This window comes from Vipera ursinii (assembly GCF_947247035.1).
Source record: "Vipera ursinii genome assembly, chromosome: 1".
NCBI lineage: Eukaryota > Metazoa > Chordata > Lepidosauria > Squamata > Viperidae > Vipera > Vipera ursinii.
Genome location: NC_139512.1, coordinates 43367987 through 43386785, shown reverse-complemented (window position 1 = coordinate 43386785; position 18799 = coordinate 43367987). Strand labels below are relative to the sequence as shown.

Genomic DNA, 18799 nt, shown 5'->3' with positions numbered 1-18799 from the left:
TTCCTCAAAAACTAGCCCAACAGGCACACTGCAACCTTGTAGTAAACTTATAGAAGGAGCTTTAACTGCATTTAAATGAGCTTTGAATGTCCTAATGTCTGCTTTGAGGAAGCACTCAAGATCAGCTACATCAAAACTAAGATTTTGATTTTTGCAAACACTGTAGATCTAAACTTCATGCCTAAATGTTAGATGGCCAAAATATTGAACAAGTAAAATCCTTTAAATATCTGGGCATGGTTTTCCATAGTTAAATCAAAATCAAAATGCTCAAAAAGCAGCAACTGTAATTCAATCCTTTTGTAGTGTATGCTCTTAAAGCATACACGGAATGTCAGCACAGCAGGGGGCTGGACAGCTCCAGGCTATAACCGCTTTTGGCAGGAAAGCCTGAATAGAGCAAGTCGTTGACAGCCCCAGGGCATGGTCAGCTCTGGCGGGAAGCCAGGGTTTAAATCCATTGACCACCTGCACTGGCGGGAAGCCCAGGTTTGAATCTATTGGTCGTGATTCACCTGGGCAGGTATAAAGAGACGCCAGGTAACCCCTTTGCCCCAGCTTCATTCCTGACCCAATAAAGAAGTACTACCCAGCTCAAGTGTCCGTCTCTCTGTGCAACCACGCGACATTGCACTGGCGACGAGGGTGGGATCCTGCACCGGACAACGCTAGCCGTGGACAGAATCCTATCGGTAGCCCCGGATCAAGACGCAGGACGACCGAGACGGCAGAATGGCACAACTGGGTCAGTATCCCTTTTTCAATAGCAACCGCCCAGAGGAGTGGGAAGCCTTCGTGGGGCAGCTCGAGTGCTACCCAAGGGCGAACGAGGTGAAAGATGACCGGCAGAGAGCGGCGGCGCTACTCTGCAGCTGCGGCACGGAAACGTACCAGCTGGCGGTCAGTCTCTGCTCACCCGACGACATCCACACCGTCAGGTACAATGAGCTGCTAGCAAAGTTGACTGAGCATTTCAAGCCCGAGATGTCCGAGATCACGTGGCGGTATCGCTTTGAGAAACGGGACCAGCGGCCGGGTGAGTCTGCCAAGCCAATACATGGCTGCCCTGAGGCAAACAGCTCGCCTCTGTAATTTAAAAAACTTAGAGATCCAGCTGCGGGATCGGATCGTCTGTGGGTTGAGGGATAGGAAGCTGCACCAGAAAATCTTCGCAAAGCAGAAGTTGACCCTGAGGGATGTCCAAGAGGAATTCCTAGCCTGGGACGCGGCCGAGGAGTCCGACGCGAGAGAGGGCCACCAGTTGAGCAGTTGCGGCGACGCGGAAGGGCCCGAATCCGAAGTGGATGCCATACACTGGCAGCAGCGACCCGCCACCTCCAACCGTGACCACGTGAGGGAGCCAAGACCAGCCGCAGCAGACCCGAGGTGCCAGGAGTGCAGGTGCGGAGCAAACGGTCCCCGGTCTACCCAGTCTCCCGGCTACAGCACAAATCGGTCCCGGTCTACCTAGCATTGCAGTTGCGGCCCCCGGTCTACCCAGCACGGCGGCTGCGGACAACCCCGGTCTACCCAGTGCTCTGGCTGCGGCACGAACAACTCCCAGTCTTCCCGTTGCGCCAGCTGCGGAGGTCAGCATCCCCGGTCCACCTGCCGTTTCAAGTCGGCCAACTGTCGGGCATGCGGGAAAACCGGGCACATCGCAGCGGTCTGCAGGAGCAAGCAGCGGGATAGCCTGCACGACGTGGAGGCAGAGTTCCAGTCCGCTACAGGTACCGGGGAGTGGTTGCTGAGTCTGACGGTCAGCCACACGGAGGGACGGCCGGACGTTTGTTTAACAGGGGCCCCTACGGCGCTAACCCCGAAAATAAAATTGAGGTTGAAGCTGCAAGGGGTCCCCTGCACGATGGAACTGGACTCAGGGTCAGCTGTGTCAATCATCTCTGCCGGAACGTTTAAAGACATTTGCAAGCGGAGCGGCCAACGGGTTCCCTTGAGGCCATCCAGGCTGACCCTCTCTGACTTCCAAAACTCACCCATTAACGTTCGGGGGCAGGCGTCGTTGTGGGTTCAGTACAAGGGGTTTGTGGGGAAATTAAACGTGCTGGTCATTGAAGGGCAGCGAACCAGCCTCGTGGGGCTAGGGTGGTTCAAGGCGCTGGGCATTGGAATCACAGGGATTCACCAGACGCGGAGTTGCCTTTCACTGGAAGGTATCTGCAAGGACTTTGCAGACGTGTTTGATGAGCAGCTACGGAGATACACCGGTTCCCCAATTTCATTTAAATTAGACCCCCAGGTTCAGCCCATCAGAATGAAGGCTAGGAGAGTCCCGTTTGCGCTAAAACACAAGATAGAGCGGGAATTGGATAAGCTGGTAGACCAGGGGGTGCTAACGCCAGTCGAGGGAGCAGAATGGGAAACCCCCATCGTGACGCTGCTCAAGGCGAACGGTGAAATTAGAATTTGCGCCGACTATAAGGGGACCATCAACCGAGCGTTGAGCGCCCATTCCTACCCGGTCCCCGCGGTAAGCAGCATCCTGGCGTCCCTGCAAGGCGGGGCAGTGTTCGCAAAACTGTATTTTGCCCAAGCTTACCAGCAGCTGCCGGTTGACCCGGAAGCTGCTAAAGCACAAACAATAATTACACACAAAGGGGCGTTCCGGGTAGACCGGTTGCAGTTCGGGGTTAGCGTAGCTCCTGGAATTTTCCAGGAGGTGATGGAAAGGACCCTCAAGGGAATACCAGGGGTCTGCCCCTATTTTGACGACGTCCTGATCGCAGCCAGCTCCGAGGACGTTTTGGCAACCCGATTGAAGGCAGTGCTAGAGAGGTTCAGGGATGCAGGGTTGAAACTCAAAAGGGAGAAATGCAAGATTGGGGTAACTGAGACAGAGTTCCTGGGGTTCAGGATTGATGCTCAAGGCATCCACCCATCTGCATCCAAAGTCAGGGCAATCAAAGAAGCCCCAACTCCCAAAAACAAGTCTGAGTTGCAGGCATTTCTGGGCCTCCTCAATTTTTATCACGCATTCCTGCCACACAAAGCAACAATTGCAGAACCCCTACACAGGTTGCTTGACAAGCAAGCATCCTGGGACTGGACTGACAAACACACTAACGCATTCAAAACACTGAAGAACCTGTTAGCAGGCAATGCTACAGTCACGCACTTCAGGGAAGACCAGCCAATCTGCCTGGCATGTGATGCATCCCCTTATGGGATTGGGGCAGTTCTCAGCCATTTAAGGGAGGATGGAACTCAGGCCCCCATCGCCTACTACTCCCGAACCCTGTCAGCTGCAGAGAGAAATTATGCGCAGATAGACAAGGAGGCACTGGCAGTGGTTGCAGGAGTAAAGAAATTTCATGACTACCTTTATGGTAGGGAATTTCTAATATATACTGACCATAAGCCATTGTTAGGGTTATTTACAACAGAGAAGCAGACACCACAAATCCTGTCACCCCGGATGTTACGCTGGTCCATTTTCCTGTCAGCATATTCATGCAAGCTGGTACACAGGCCAGGCAAAGAGATGGGGCACACAGATGACCTCAGCAGGAACCATCCAAGCATTGAGGGGGATGTTTGCAACGCATGGTCTGCCAGAAGTGATCATGTCGGATAATGGAACACAATTTACCTCCTCGGATTTCCAGGTGTTCCTGAGGACCTTGGGGATTAGGCACGCCACCTCGGCTCCTTTCCACCCAGCCAGTAATGGGTTGGCAGAGCGATTCGTGCGGACAACCAAGGATGCCCTCAAGCGCATAGTGCAGGGGAATTGGAAGCAAAGACTGGCCACCTTCCTCCTACACCAACATGCAACACCCTGCACCGCCACAGGCAAAAGCCCAGCGGAACTCAGATGAGGCAGACGCCTCATAACAACTCTGGACAGGCTGCACCCAGACAGAGTAGCAGCAGACACCGGGACCCCTAACATCAAAACAATTTTCAACACAGGGGACCCCATCTGGGCTAGGAACTATAGCACGTCACCCATGGGTGCCAGGGGAGATATTAGAGCAAACAGGACCCCTTTTCTACAAAGTAAAGGTAGAAGGCGGACTCCTTTGGAAGAGGCACCTGGACCAGCTGAGGAAAAGGGCTCCTGAAAGGGTTGTTGAGGACACACTGGGGGCTGAGGAGGAAGAGCCAACACAAACGCCAACACAAACACAAACACCCAGGAGGGTTACCAAAGGGGCACAGTGGCAACCCCACCTGAGACATGAGACGGACAGAGTAGCCAGGCAATCACCGGAACCCAGCAGAACACAAAAACCAGGCACCGCAACACACACAAACACACACCACAATCCACCACAACATTCACAGCAAGGGGGAGAGTTTAGAAACAGCACCACACCACCAGGAGAACCAGTCCCAAGAAGATCAAGCCGGCCGCACAAGGCTCCAAGCTACCTCGCGGACTATGTGCGGTCTTAGGGGGGTGGAGAAGCAACCAAGGGATAACCAATGTAAATTTTGTGTATAGTGTAAATAAGTGTACATAGTTATGGGAGACAGAATGACAGAGGGTAATTCCTCACTATGGGGGAAGGGGTGTAGTGTATGCTCTTAAAGCATACATGGAATGTCAGCACAGCAGGGGGCTGGACAGCTCCAGGCTATAACCGCTTTTGGCAGGAAAGCCTGAATAGAGCAAGTCATTGACAGCCTCAGGGCATGGTCAGCTCTGGCGGGAAGCCAGGGTTTAAATCCATTGGCCACCTGCACTGATGGGAAGCCCAGGTTTGAATCTATTGGTCGCAATTCACCTGGGCAGGTATAAAGAGATGCCAGGTAACCCCTTTGCCCCAGCTTCATTCCTGACCCAATAAAGAAGTACTACCCAGCTCAAGTGTCCGTCTCTCTGTGCGACCACACGACATTGCACCTTTCATTTTACCAGAGAAGTGCAGAATATCCCAGCACTGAAGTATATTCAGATAGGTGCAATTACTGTTCAATGCCCTGCTGGGCTTTTACACATCCTTTCTCCTCTTGGAAGGGTCTAATCTAAATTCCTAAAGGTAATTTCTAGTTAGCTCTTTATCTTCCAGTTAAGGAAAGAGATTGTTGTTGTTGTTGTTAGTTGCAAAGTCATGTCCAACCCATCGCGACCCCATGGACAATGTTCCTCCAGGCTTTCCTGTCCTCTACCATCTTCTGGAGTCCATTTAGGCTCACGCCTACTGCTTCAGTGACTCCATCCAGCCACCTCATTCTCTGTCGTCCCTTTCTTCTCTTGCCCTCAACCTTTCCCAGCATTAGGCTCTTCTCCAGTGAGTCCTTCCTTCTCATTAGGTGGCCAATGTATTTGAGTTTCAACTTCAGGATCTGGCCGTCTAAAGAGCAGTCAGGGTTGATCTCCTCTAGGACTGACCGGTTTGATCGCCTTGCAGTCCAAGGGACTCGCAGGAGTCTTCTCCAGCACCATAGTTCAAAGACTTCAATTCTTTGGCATTCAGCCTTTCTTATGGTCCAGCTTTCACTACCATACATTGCAACTGGGAAGACCATAGCCTTGACTATACGCACTTTTGTTGACAGGGTGATGTCTCTGCTTTTTAGTGTGCTGTCTAGATTTGCCATGGCTTTCCTCCCGAGGAGCAAGCGTCTCTTAATTTCTGGGCTACAGTCCCCATCTGCAGTGATCTTGGAGCCCAGGAAAATAAAATCTGTCACTACTTCCATTTCTTCCCCATCTATTTGCCAGGAATTGAGAGGGCCAGATGCCATGATCTTGGTTTTCTTAATGTTTAGTTTCAACCCAATTTTTGCACTCTCCTTCTTCACTCATAACAAGAGGCTCTTTAGTTCCTCTTCACTTTCTGCCATTAGAGTAGTATCATCTGCATATCTTAGGTTGTTGATATTTCCCCCGGCAATCTTAATTCCAACTTTTGATTCATCTAGCCCTGCCTTTCTCATGATGTGCTCTGAATATAAGTTAAACAGGCAGGGTGACAGTATACAGCCTTGCTGGACTCCTTTCCCAATTTTGAACCAATCAGTGGTTCCGTGTCCAGTTCTCACTGTTGCTTCTTGACCCGCATATAGGTTTCTCAAGAGACAAATAAGATGGTCTGGTACTCCCATCTCTTTAAGAACTTGCCACAGTTTGTTGTGATCCACACAATCAAAGGCTTTAGCACAGTCAATGAAGCAGAAGTAGATGTTTTTCTGGAACTCCCTAGCTTTCTCCATGGTCCAGCGTATATTGGCAATTTGATCTCTAGTTCCTCTGCCTCTTCAAAATCCTGCCTGTACTTCTGGTAGTTCTCAATCCACATACTGCTAGAGTCTAGCTTGTAGGATTTTAAGCATAACTTTACTAGCATGTTAAATGAGTGCAATGGTGCAATAGTTTGAACATTCTTTGGCACTGCCTTTCTTTGGAATTGGAATGTAAACTAATCTTGGCCACTGTTGAGTTTTCCAAATTTGCTGGCAGATTGAGTGTAGCACTTTTACTGCATCGTCTTTTAAGATTTTGAATAGGTCAGCTGGAATACTGTCACCTCCACTAGGTTTGTTTTTGCTCAGCTTTCCTAAGGCCCATTTCACTTCACATTCTAGGATGTCTGGCTCGAGGTCAGTGACCACCTCATCATGTTTATCAGGGACGTTAAGCTCATTCTTGTATAGTTCTGTGTAATTTCGCCACCTCTTCCTAATCTTTTCTGCCTCTGTTAGTGGCAGAATGGTCCTTTATCATGCCCATTTTTGCATAAAACGTTTCCTTCATCTCTCCAATTTTCTTAAAGAGATCTCTAGTCCTCCCTATTCTATTATTTTCTTCTATTTCTTTGCACTGTTCATTTAAGAAGGCATTTTTATCTCTTCTAGCTGTTCTCTGGAATTCTGCTTTCAGTTGGGTGTATCTTTCTTTTTCTCCCTTGCCTTTCGCTTCCCTCCTGTCCTCAGCTATTTGCTTCCTCAGACAGCCATTTTGCTTTCTTGCATTTCTTTTTCTTTGGGATGGTTTTAGTTGCTACCTCTTGTACAATGTTGTGAACCTCCGTCCATAGTTCTTCAGGCACTCTGTCTATCAGATCTAATTCCTTAAATCTATTTGTCATCTCTACTGTATATTCAACAGGGATATGATTTAGTTCATACCTTGAGTGGCCTAGTGCTTTTCCCTACTTTCTTCAGTTTAAGCCTAAACTTTGCAATGAGAAGCTCATGGTCTGAGCCACAGTCAGCTCCTAGTCTTGTTTTTACTGACTGTATAGAGTTTCTCCATCTTTGGCTGCACAGCACAGTCAATCTGACTTCTGTGTTAACCATCTGGTGATGTCCATGTGTAGAGCCGTCTCTTGGGTTGTTGGAAAAGAATGTTTGCTATGACCATTGTATTCTCTTGACAGAATTCTATCAGCCTGTGCCCTGCTTCATTTTTTACTCCAAGGCCAAACTTGCCTGTTATTCCGGTTATCTTTTGGCTTCCTACTTTAGCATTCCAATCCCCTATGATGATAAGGACATCATTTTTTGGTGTTAGTTCTATAAGGTGCTGTAGGGCTTCACAGAACTGGTCAATTTCATCCTCTTCAGCACCGGTGGTTGGTGCATAGACTTGGACTACTGTGATATTGAATGGTTTGCCTTGGATTCAAACTGAGATCATTCTGTCATTTTGGGGATTGTATCCCAGTATTTCTTTTCCTACTCTTTTATTGACTATGAAGGCTACTCCATTTCTTTTGAGTGATTCTTGCCCTCAATAGTATACCTGATGGTCATCTGAATTAAATTCATCCATTCCTGTCCATTTTAGTTCGCTGATTCCTAAGATGTCGATGTTTAGTCTTGTCATCTCTTGTTTGACCACGTCCAGCTTTCCTTGATTCATGGATCTTACATTCCAGGTTCCTATGGAGAAAAAATCTTTAGCATCGGACTTTCCTTTCACCACCAGACACATCCACAGCTGAGCGTCCTTTCGGCTTTGCCCCAGTCGCTTCATTCTTTCTGGCGCTACTAGTACTAGCCCTCTGCTCTTCCCCAGTAGCATATTGGACACCTTCCAACCTGAGGGGCTCATCTTCCAGCGTCATATCGTTTTGCCTTTTGGTACTGTCCATGGGGTTTTCATAGCAAAGATACTGGAGTGGGTTGCCATTTCCTTCTCCAGTGGATCACATTTTGTCAGAACTCTCTGCTATGACCTGTCTGTCTTGGGTGGCCCTGCACAGCATAGCTCATAGCTTCATTGAATTATGCAAGCCCCTTCGCCACGACAAGGCAGAAGGGGAAGGAAAGAGATAGGGCTGACTAAAGTGAAACAGGTGCCTAGACTTGCATTATACCACACTGGCTTGAAAATACTATTTCCCCCCCCCCCCACAGGTTTGCATTCTTTACTTATTGAGAACAGCTATGTATCAGTATGGACCAGGAGAATTTCCCAAAAATTCTAACATCTTAGCATTTCCAGAAGATTGTTCTTAATGATAGGTTATGTGTGTGAATCTGTGCATTTAAGCAATGTGTTATTTATATATTTTACCTTTATACAGTTGTTATCTTTTATGATTGTAAGCCACCCAGAGTGATTCTGGGTAAGATGGGTGGCCAATAAATTTTACAAATAAAATAAATGAAGATCTAGAAGCTCAGAAGCAATAGTCTGCTCAATACAAAATGTTTTTCTGAGCAGTTAAGACCCCTATTTCAAATTAACAAGATATATACATCATTTAATTTGTTCCAAAATTTTGAAGAGGACTAATGCAACATTCTCCTTATAGGAGTATTGGAGGGCCAGTGTAAAAAAGTTCCTTATGAGCTAACACTGAACCCTATAGATAGGAGCTATTAGGATTATATCTCATATCTTGCTATACTGTATCCTTTATAAGGATCCTAGTACCTCCCTTATAATATGTTATATGGTAAAACACATAGGAAATCCTGATCATTTTTATATACAACTGTTGTTATCAGATCAGTATTATTTGGTTTGCTTGAATGTAGCTAAAGTCTGTTAATATTGCCTGTAAAATTAGCCATACTATGACTGCCTAGCGGTGCACAAATCTTATCTTATTCTTATCCTATTTTGTTTTGTTTTATTTTTAATGTGTTTTATTTGCAGTTTGTTATAGTTCTATGTCAATAATACAATTCTATCCATCTATGAGGTAGAGACAATCTGCAAAATTGGCAGCATAAGAATCAGAGTGAAAGAATACACCGTCTTATATTTATAAAAACAATAATTGTAAAATGTTCTTTATCAGAGAAATAAATACTATTAAATAATTCTTTAACAAGTCTACAGAGAAGCAGTTTCTTGTATATTTTTTGATTTAGCTATTACCTTTTTTATCCCCAGGCAGAAGTTTCACTCACCTCTTGGAAATAAATGTGAAATAGGGACCTAAATTAACTAGTACCATATGGAACATTTCCAGTAAAACCTATGTCAACTTGTCTTCGACAACTGACGGAATTTCACACCTTAGTTTTATTTTATGTTTGTTTATATAATAGCAGTTACTTTACAAATATTTACTTATGTATGCAAATAACATAGCATGATAAATGTTGGCAAGTGCAGGTATAAATAAATAATGACACTACAGTGGCAGATAGCTTTGTAGGGCAATGAAAGATGATACAGAAATATGGAGTAGGTGGGTGAAAGAGAAAGTATTACCTGGAACCTCTTTTCAGCAGCAGATAGGAAAAAGAAGATGATTACTTATTCTAATCTGGCTTGAAACTGATACATTAAAATAGATGCTTTTGGAAAAATTTCAATATTTTTTCCTCATAATAGGTAAGATTTTACATAGAATTCTCTTAATTTTCTCTTCAGCACAATGCCTGAGTCTAAGATATTTTTTTGAGGATGTATTACTACCAAATGGTAAAAGGCTGAAGGAAAAATTTCAAACATTTTTCAAGGATCCACTTTTACATTGCCTAGAGTTGCTGAGAGTAGGTCTGCATATAAATTTAATATATTCTTATTCATATGATTTATTCAGATCCCCAATGATGAACAGACAAGTTCAAGCAACTCTGAGTAACGCTTGTTCCTTTATTGCCACTGGACACATCAAGAAAAGTATGGGGAGTGTGATATGTGGAGTTTCATGTCTCTTATCATCACTTAACAATATTCAGAACCTCTGAATTGAACTGCATTGTCAGTAAAACAGAGCCTTTATGCGGTCACCCTGCCTCATATACAGAATTTCATGAAGGATAGCCAGCTTCCACTGGTAAATTCCCCATGTTTTCCTCATCACTTCTTTAATGTTTTTCTTTGCACAAGAAAAATGGTATGAAAGAAAGTAAGAACAGCTACATAATCTCATTTGATAAACAGTACTAGCAGCAATTGTTTTGGAAGGAACTCTACAGATGAAGATTTTGATGCGCCTATTTACAATACGCTAACTTTTCCCACAATACTATCTAATGTTTATATCATCCAAATTATAATACACGACCTAGACTGTATAAACTTTGGATCGGTTCCACCTACTACTCAATCTCCTCATAGGAATACTTCTGATCAGTATCATTTTCATTTCATTTGTTAAGTGCTTTACTAAAATTCTCCTGCCAGCATAGGGACTAGTACAACAATAAATTGTATCAGGGGAGGGTAATTTGAAGGCAGGACTATACTTTCTGGATTCTAAAACTTGCATAATTTTATAAGATTGCTTGATATAGATTTTTAGTTATAGTAACAAAGATATACTAACTTTGTGATCTGATATAGTTTTGCTTCATTGAAACAGTCATTTGAAAATGAAAGATCTGCATCAGTAAGAGCACTAGAGCAAAGAATGAATCTGGCCAAACCCAAATAAGCCTATGATGGCAAATTGTTATTTCTCTACTCTTATTATTATATCCACCAATATCTTTATAATGGACCTGTTTACTGTGTCTTCTTCCTTCCTGGTGGAGTTCAGGGTTCATAGAGTTGCTTTGAAGACTATTTTAGCTACTTGATGGATAAAATCTTTCAAATGTACTCAAAGTTTCAAGTCCAACTAAGGTATTTGATGTCTTTTACCTGGGCTGTTTTTAAGTCTGTCACTCATGATGTAGACAGGTCAGCTCAGCCACCTGTTCAGGTTGTTCTAGGGCAGGGGCGTTAAACTCTCAACATAAAATGATGTGTCACGACGTAGCATGACTTTTTTTCCATTGCCGGCAATAGGGTGGGCATGGTTTTGCCATGATGCATCCAGCCTGTGGCTGGCAGTTTGACACCCCCGTTCCAGGGTTATTAAAGCAGCCAGGGAGATGACATATAGTTGCACCCATGCAATTACAGCTTGCTTTATGGAAAGGCTGATTCCTCCATCTTTAAATAAAGTAGTGATGTAACTCTTCCTCAAGAAACCAGCCCTAGATCCAACAATTCTGAATAATTTTCATCCAGTCTCTAAGACACGTGCCATCTGGAACATTATCAGCTCAGGTATTATATGGCTCCTAGCCTGATGATGTTCATGGCTTCCATGACGGCCATGGACCTGACGCAAGTAATTTCGGGACCGACTCATGAGGGAGGCCACACCCTTGACCTAGTTTTTTTATCTGGACGGTGGTTAGATGATCTTGGTGGGGGCTCTCCAATTATTATGCCCCTGTCATGGACCGATCATCATCTCCTGCAGCTGGTCTTCCGTTTTGCCACCCCCCGCCGTGGGTGTTTGGAACCAATTAAATGGTACCGCCCCAGACGCTTAATGGATCCCCAGAGGTTCCAGGCAGCGCTGGGGTCCCCACCTGCCTCCCTTGCTCACAGCTCGGCAGATGCCTTAGTGGAAGCCTGGGAAAGGACGGCCACTGAGGCTCTTGACCGAGTTGTACCCCTGCGGCCCCTGACCCGGTGCAGATCCCGTCGAGCTCCATGGTTCTCTGCGGAGCTTCGGGAGATGAAGCGTCGGAGACGGGGCCTAGAGAGCGGTTGGAGGTCCAGCCGATCCGAATCCGACCGATTGCGACTAAGAGCCTACATTAGGTCTTATCTCGCTGCGATAAGGGAGGCGAGGTCTAACCACTTCGCCACCCTTATCGCGTCCGCAGATAATCGCCCGGCCGCCCTGTTTAGGGTGACTCGCTCCCTCCTAAATCAGGAGGTGAGGGAGGATCCCTTGCAGGGTCGTGCCGAGGAGTTTAACCAACATCTGTCGGACAAAATCGCTCGGATTCGGACCGGTCTGGACTCTGACTGGGCAGAGTCTGACGATCAGGACACTGGCGGTCTTGTCGATATCATCTGGGAGGGGTTTGATTCTGTGACTCCGGAGGAAGTGGACAGGATCATGGGGAGGCTGAGCACCACCACGTGTTTATTGGACCCGTGCCCTTCCTGGCTGGTCTATGCAGCCCGGGAGAGGACACGCAGCTGGTTCCAGGCAGTTATATCGGCTTCTCTGAGTGAGGGTTGCTTCCCCGCCGTCTTGAAAGAGGCGGTGGTGAGGCCTCTCCTCAAGAAGCCTGCCTTGGACCCAGCTGTATTAAACAACTTTCGTCCTGTCTCCAACCTTCGCTTTCTTGCGAAGGTTGTTGAGAGTGTGGTGGCGCATCAGCTCCCTCTGGTCCTGGATGAAGCGGATTATCTAGACCCGTACCAATCGGGTTTCAGGCCCGGGCACAGCACGGAGACGGCATTGGTCGCGCTGGTGAATGATCTCTGGAGGGCTCGGGACAGGGGATATTCCTCTGTTCTAGTCCTATTAGACCTCTCGGCGGCTTTCGATACCATCGACCATGGTATCTTGCTGCGGCGTCTCAGGGGATTGGGAGTGGGAGGCACAGTTTTACAGTGGTTCTCCTCCTATCTCCGGGGACGTTCGCAGTCGGTGTTGGCAGGAGGACAGAGGTCGACCGCGAGGTCTCTCATTTGTGGAGTTCCTCAGGGGTCGGTCCTCTCGCCTCTCCTGTTCAACATCTATATGAAACCGCTGGGTGAGATCATTCGTGGCTTTGGAGTTGGGTATCATCAGTACGCTGATGATACCCAACTTTTCCTTTCGACCCCAAACCACCCCAGTGATGCCCTCAACGTGATGTCCCGGTGCCTGGAGGCGGTTCGGGTCTGGATGGGGAGGAACAGACTCCAACTCAACCCCGACAAGACTGAGTGGCTTTGCATACCTTCATCCCGGGTTTATTCGGATGTTCCACCTTTGGCTATGGGGGGTGAACTATTACCCCCCGTAGATAGGGCTCGCAACTTGGGAGTCCTCCTAGATTCACGGCTCACCCTGGAAGACCATATAGGAGCTGTGACTAGGGGGGCCTTCGCCCAGGTTCGCCTGGTGCGCCAGTTGCGGCCCTATCTTAGCCGGGATGATTTGTGCACGGTCACTCATGCGCTCGTGTCCTCTCGTCTAGACTACTGCAACGCTCTCTACATGGGGCTGCCCTTGAGGACCACCCAGAAGCTCCAACTGGTACAGAATGCAGCCGCGAGAGTTGTGTTGGGAGTCTCCCGATACTCCCACGTTACACCGCTGCTCCGTGAGCTGCATTGGTTGCCAGTTGTCTTCCGGGTGAGATTCAAGGTACTGGTAACAGTGTTTAAAGCCCTTCATGGCATGGGGCCGGAGTACCTTAGGGAACATCTGCTGCCGGCATCAAGCTCCCTGCGCCCTGTGCGTTCCCACAGAGAGGGCCTCCTCAGGGTGCCACCGATCAGAGAATGTCGATTGGTGGTCCCCAGGGGGAGATCCTTCTCTGTGGGCGCTCCGGAGCTGTGGAATCAGCTACCGGTAGAGCTCCGGATGGCGCCCGATCTTCGCTCCTTTCGTCGCGATCTCAAGACGTTTCTGTTTGTTCAAGCCGGCCTAGCCTGATGGGGATTGGTGGGGTTTTTATTTTTGTGTTTTAATTTTAATTTGGTGTTTTAGAACTTGATTCCAACTGTTTTAATATGGGCAATTATTTAATCTTGTTTTAACGTTTGTATTTAGTATTTTATTCTGCCCTGTGAACCGCCCTGAGTCCTCAGGGAGAAGGGCGGTATATAAATATTATTAAATTAAATTAAATTAAAAACATCACTGAAAAATTGGCTATTCCCCCTGTAAAATTTTATCTGATAAAGTGTTGGTTTCTCCAGACGCTTACATTTGTATTGTTTTTCTGCTTTTAATTCTGTATATTGCCCAGTGTTGGGAAGCCTCAGAATTGTATGTATGTATGTATGTATGTATGTATGTATGTATGTATGAATAAATAAATAAATAGTTTTTTATTTAAAAATGCTCTGTGTGGAAACTATTAGGAGAAGCTGGTTGATCACAGCAGCTTTCTTACCCTTTGTAATAATGTAATCAATATTCATAACCAAAGAAGAACATAATTAAAACACCGCTTTCTTGTACTTTCCTCACAGACAATTGTACTCAGGTGTGTTTTTTAACAAGTTTAAGAAGTAAAGATGTGCAAGGCAGTGATTTATTCAACATAACATCTGGTAGTTTTTCTCCTAAAACAAGCTTCTTTCCCAACTCTCCCTTGTAATATTCCACAACCAATTCAATTGACAACCTGAGGAGTGTGAGGAACAACTCTTGAGTTATAGAACAGCTGAATTATAACAAAACACAAACACACAGATTGTGCAAACTATTTTCCCAATCCATTCCTAAAAATAAAAAGAACCTCAGTGCTGCTCAAAGCATTGGGGCAACATATCCTCTTTAAAAAGCTTGGTCTACTTTCTCACACTATAGATGGATGGATAGAAGACAATAAAGATTTAAGTAAAGCAAAGTTGCCCGACCCTTATAACATATATGATAGATAGGTATGTGTCGGTATGTGTAACAGATCCAGTAATAATCCAGTAATAATCCAGCCTCAGTAATATGCCTTTTGAATTTTCTAAGATAGTGATTTCCTGATTGCAGAAACAACTATCCTATCCTATTTCCTGATTGCAGAAACAACTATCCTATTTTTGTATAAAATTTCTCCTAAGAATATCATACTCCCACTCTCATAGGGAAGAAATTCATTTATATCCAATAGCCTCCGCAATACATGATGGATATTGCCCCAGCAATCATAGGATTACTCTGCTGGAGATTAAAATATGGTAATTTCACATTCAAATAATTCTGTAAACACAGCTAAAAGAAATCATACCTTTCCAACACAGTGTTTCTTAGAATCCCACTTGACAAATAATATCATTTCTCTAAGTTCAAACCCATTCTTTTTCTAATGAGATTTGACCTGATAACATGATTTATAGTGATTTTATAAAGAGTAGCTCACCTTACAACTCCTTGCCTTCATAGCAAGCATAAAAAATAAACAAGAAAATTAAATTACAAACAATGCACAGTGTACAGTAAATGTACTGAAAAGAGAACTGAAATTACTTAAGGGGATTATTACTGTTTGATTCACTAATATTTAAAATGAATAATAATCTGTAGAGGATATATTTTATGACATATTAAAATGATTTTCATACTTTGCAATTAGTAAGCCTGTGTCTAGACTGATTCCCAAGGTAAATTTTGAACAAAGATACTGATACTAAATACAAATTGTACACGTAAAGCATAATGGACAAGATGTACAATATATTGTGAGTCTCTGTAAACTTAGAAATAAATACTTTTACCAGTGTTACGAGAAAGTGTTTAAATATATTAGATTTTTTCATCCATGCACTGTTCAAGGACATTGTGGTCTCTGAGTAAATCTATCTCTGCGGTGATCTTTCTTTACTAGAGTTAATTGTGTTCTCTTTCAGCCTTCCTATAAGAATCTCCTACAAATCTTAAATGTTTTGCTTCCAGCTGTGCTAGAACTGACACTTTCAAATGTCTGTCTGAATAATGCATGAAAAAAAGAATATATTATTAGGCTTGGTAGGAAAACTATTATCGCAACGTTCCCATCTTAAGGTTAGAGTTACTGTGGAGTTTCTCCTGGGCACTAGTCATCCTATCTAATGATGCCATGCAGGACTTTAAAACTAAGGTTCATGGCTAAAATCCAGAGTTGCATTCAGATGAATTCACAGGAGAACTGCAAATATGAAATATTCAGTTAAAGAATTTGAAGTATGTAATATAAATTATTTCTGAAGAAATGGGGATCTACTAGGCCCTTAACTAAACCACTGATCCTAAGTTCAAGCATCTTATTACTAATTAATTAATAATATGCATGTTAGTTACCCAGAGTTGCTGTAGCAAGATAGTGGTCATATAGTGTTTTTTCCCCCGCAAACTTAGAAGTACCTTTCATCAGCTGAAGGCTCTTTTTGCTGTAGATGAGGCTTGATTCCAAACATAGGTCTTATGTTGGTTGATAAGGCTTTAATGGTGTAATTAATTTCATTTTCTCTTGTGACATCACTATCATATCCTAATAAAATAATCACAATTGTAATAGTTATTGGAGTTAAGAAATAGGCTAGATATATTACATTATTTTTTATTTATTTATATAAGGGTCCTTTTTCCAGACTATCAAAAACAAATCAGTAGTCTGGTTCTAATATAGTCTTTCAAACAACAGGAAGAACCTTTCTTTTCCTAAAAGAGCCATTTCACTCTAAATAACACTCTGCAATAAAATGACAAGTTACACTTTATCCTATTTAAGCAAGCATTAGCAATACAAAGCAAGTAAATAGTCTAGGTACAAACAACAAATGAAGGAATTTCCCTAAAACATTTAATGTACATAAATCACATAATCATGTTAAAAGTTTATGAACTTGTGAGGCTGCATTACTATCTATCCAGGGCCGCATGCAGCTTGTAGGCAGCGGGTTGGACACACCTCATTTAGAGCATACTCCCCTCCTCAGGCATAAAAAGGGCAAAGGTTTCCCTATCAGTCATGTTCCACTCTAGGGCGCGGTGGTCCTTTCTATTTCTTGGCCGAGGGAACCAGCATTGTCCGAAGACAATTTCCATGATCATGTAGCCAGCATGACTATATGCCAAAGATGCACGGAACATTGTTATCTTCCCCTGGTAATGGTACCTTTTAATCTACTTGCATTTGCATGCTTTCGAACTGCTAGGTATATGATCTTATGATCTTATGGTTGGACTATACGTCCCCAGGTATAGTTGCTATTTCATACTGAAGATTTTATAAAAAGAAATCATTTTATTCTTTAAAATTTGAATAGTTACTTACCCCCATCTTCCTCAGAATCCAGATCAGATTCTTCGCTATCACACTGCCTACTTTCTCGATGACCCTCTATCTCATGGGTCCACAGCATTAGAGACATATCTCCTCCTCCAATACTGACTAATAGACTGTCATCGTGAGTCCAGCGAACATTTGTCACATGTGTACTATGAGCCACATACCGCTTAAATTTGCTGTACTTTCCCTAAATGTGAAATATATAAATGTTTAATTCACAATTAAATAAAAAGAATAATCTAAAAAACACATTAAAATGTCAGTGCTTTTGTTTCTTTCTGCTTTAACTGCAGACTCATCCATTTATGCAGTTAAAACCAGTGTTAGGATTCTTACTAGAACAGATATAAAGGAGAGGAGATATTAGATTAAAACCCAAATTTGCAGAACTCCAGCAAAATAATTTTGAAATAAGCACATACTTTAGGCTTTGAACATTCTATCATGAAATGCATAAGTGTATATTTATGCTCACATTTAACATAAGAACTCTTCCTAATCATTAACACAGCTATGAACTTTGATTGGTATCTTTATGAATATTTCAGAATTTGCATGGACTTTCATTTAAAATTATTATAGGGAAAAAAGAAAAAAATCACACACAAAAAGCATAATACAAACAACGGGTATGATTCAGCCTAATTTTTAAATAATTCATTAAATTGCTACCACAGAAAATAATTAATAATATGTTTCAACTGTGTTGACAGAAAGCCAGTTCATAAATGCAAAAGGAACATGTATTTACAATCCACAATTTTAACACTGGTATAATTTTATCTTTCCAATGGAGCTGCTCCTTCTTCATACACAATAAATCCACATCTTCATAGGATGAATTCACTTTTGTTATAAACCAGGAGTCTTTTAGTACCTTTTCAAACTAAAAAAAATTATTTAAACATTTTTTGAACTAAGGTTTGTATATTCTACTTTATAATTTGGCAAATGCAATTGATAAAATGAACATTTGCATTATGAAAGGGTCACTGGTTTGACAAAAAAAGTAAAATGAAAGTTATGAAAACTAGGAGTTTATCCATATATTTATATTAATATCATATATACTGGAGATAGAGAGGCAGACAGACAGACAGATAGATATAGAGATCTTGCACTCAAGAATAACATAAATACAGTAAATTCCTCCTAATTAGTGTGTTGCTAAATATAAAAAACTACAGGATTGCCTTATTTTATTATGTAACCATTAATTTTACTTACTTTGGCAGGGAAGTGGAAAAGTTTTACAAATCCAAAATCATCTCCTGTTGCCAAGACTGTACTGTCACTGCTGAGGCACGAAGCAGTTACATCTGTGACTTCTCCAATTATTGGCCATATTCCTTCACAGCTTGTACCTAAAACACTTGTCCAGGATGCCCAAGAAATCTTTTCTGCCTACAAAGATAGTAACCTGATCACAAAGATTACTCTGATTTAGAAGCATTCTTGTCATTCACTAACATTAAATATTCTTCCTTCTTTCTCCTGTTATCATATATGAAAAACACTTGTCTCTTTTATGGGCTACAGTTTCTATAATCCTTTTCTTTATGGTGCCCATGTTTCCAGAGAAATAGGTAAAACTGGCATTTCCTTAAGGCTCAACCAGAAACGTGGTTTAGGTCTTTTAATTCCA

The 18799-nt window shown here is 43.4% G+C and overlaps 1 protein-coding gene across 2 annotated transcripts in view; it reads right to left on the bottom strand.

Annotated features, from left to right (window-relative positions):
• EML5 (EMAP like 5) overlaps positions 1-18799 on the bottom strand; it is a gene marked incomplete at its 5' end in the record, with an annotated part of 98085 nt that overhangs the window by 22558 nt on the left and 56728 nt on the right. For both annotated transcript variants that reach the window (XM_083375224.1, XM_083375225.1), the window contains 3 exons: positions 16227-16353; positions 17140-17341; positions 18382-18558. In XM_083375224.1, coding sequence (XP_083231350.1) covers positions 16227-16353; positions 17140-17341; positions 18382-18558 — 506 coding nt within the window. The remainder of the gene's footprint in view (positions 1-16226; positions 16354-17139; positions 17342-18381; positions 18559-18799) is intronic.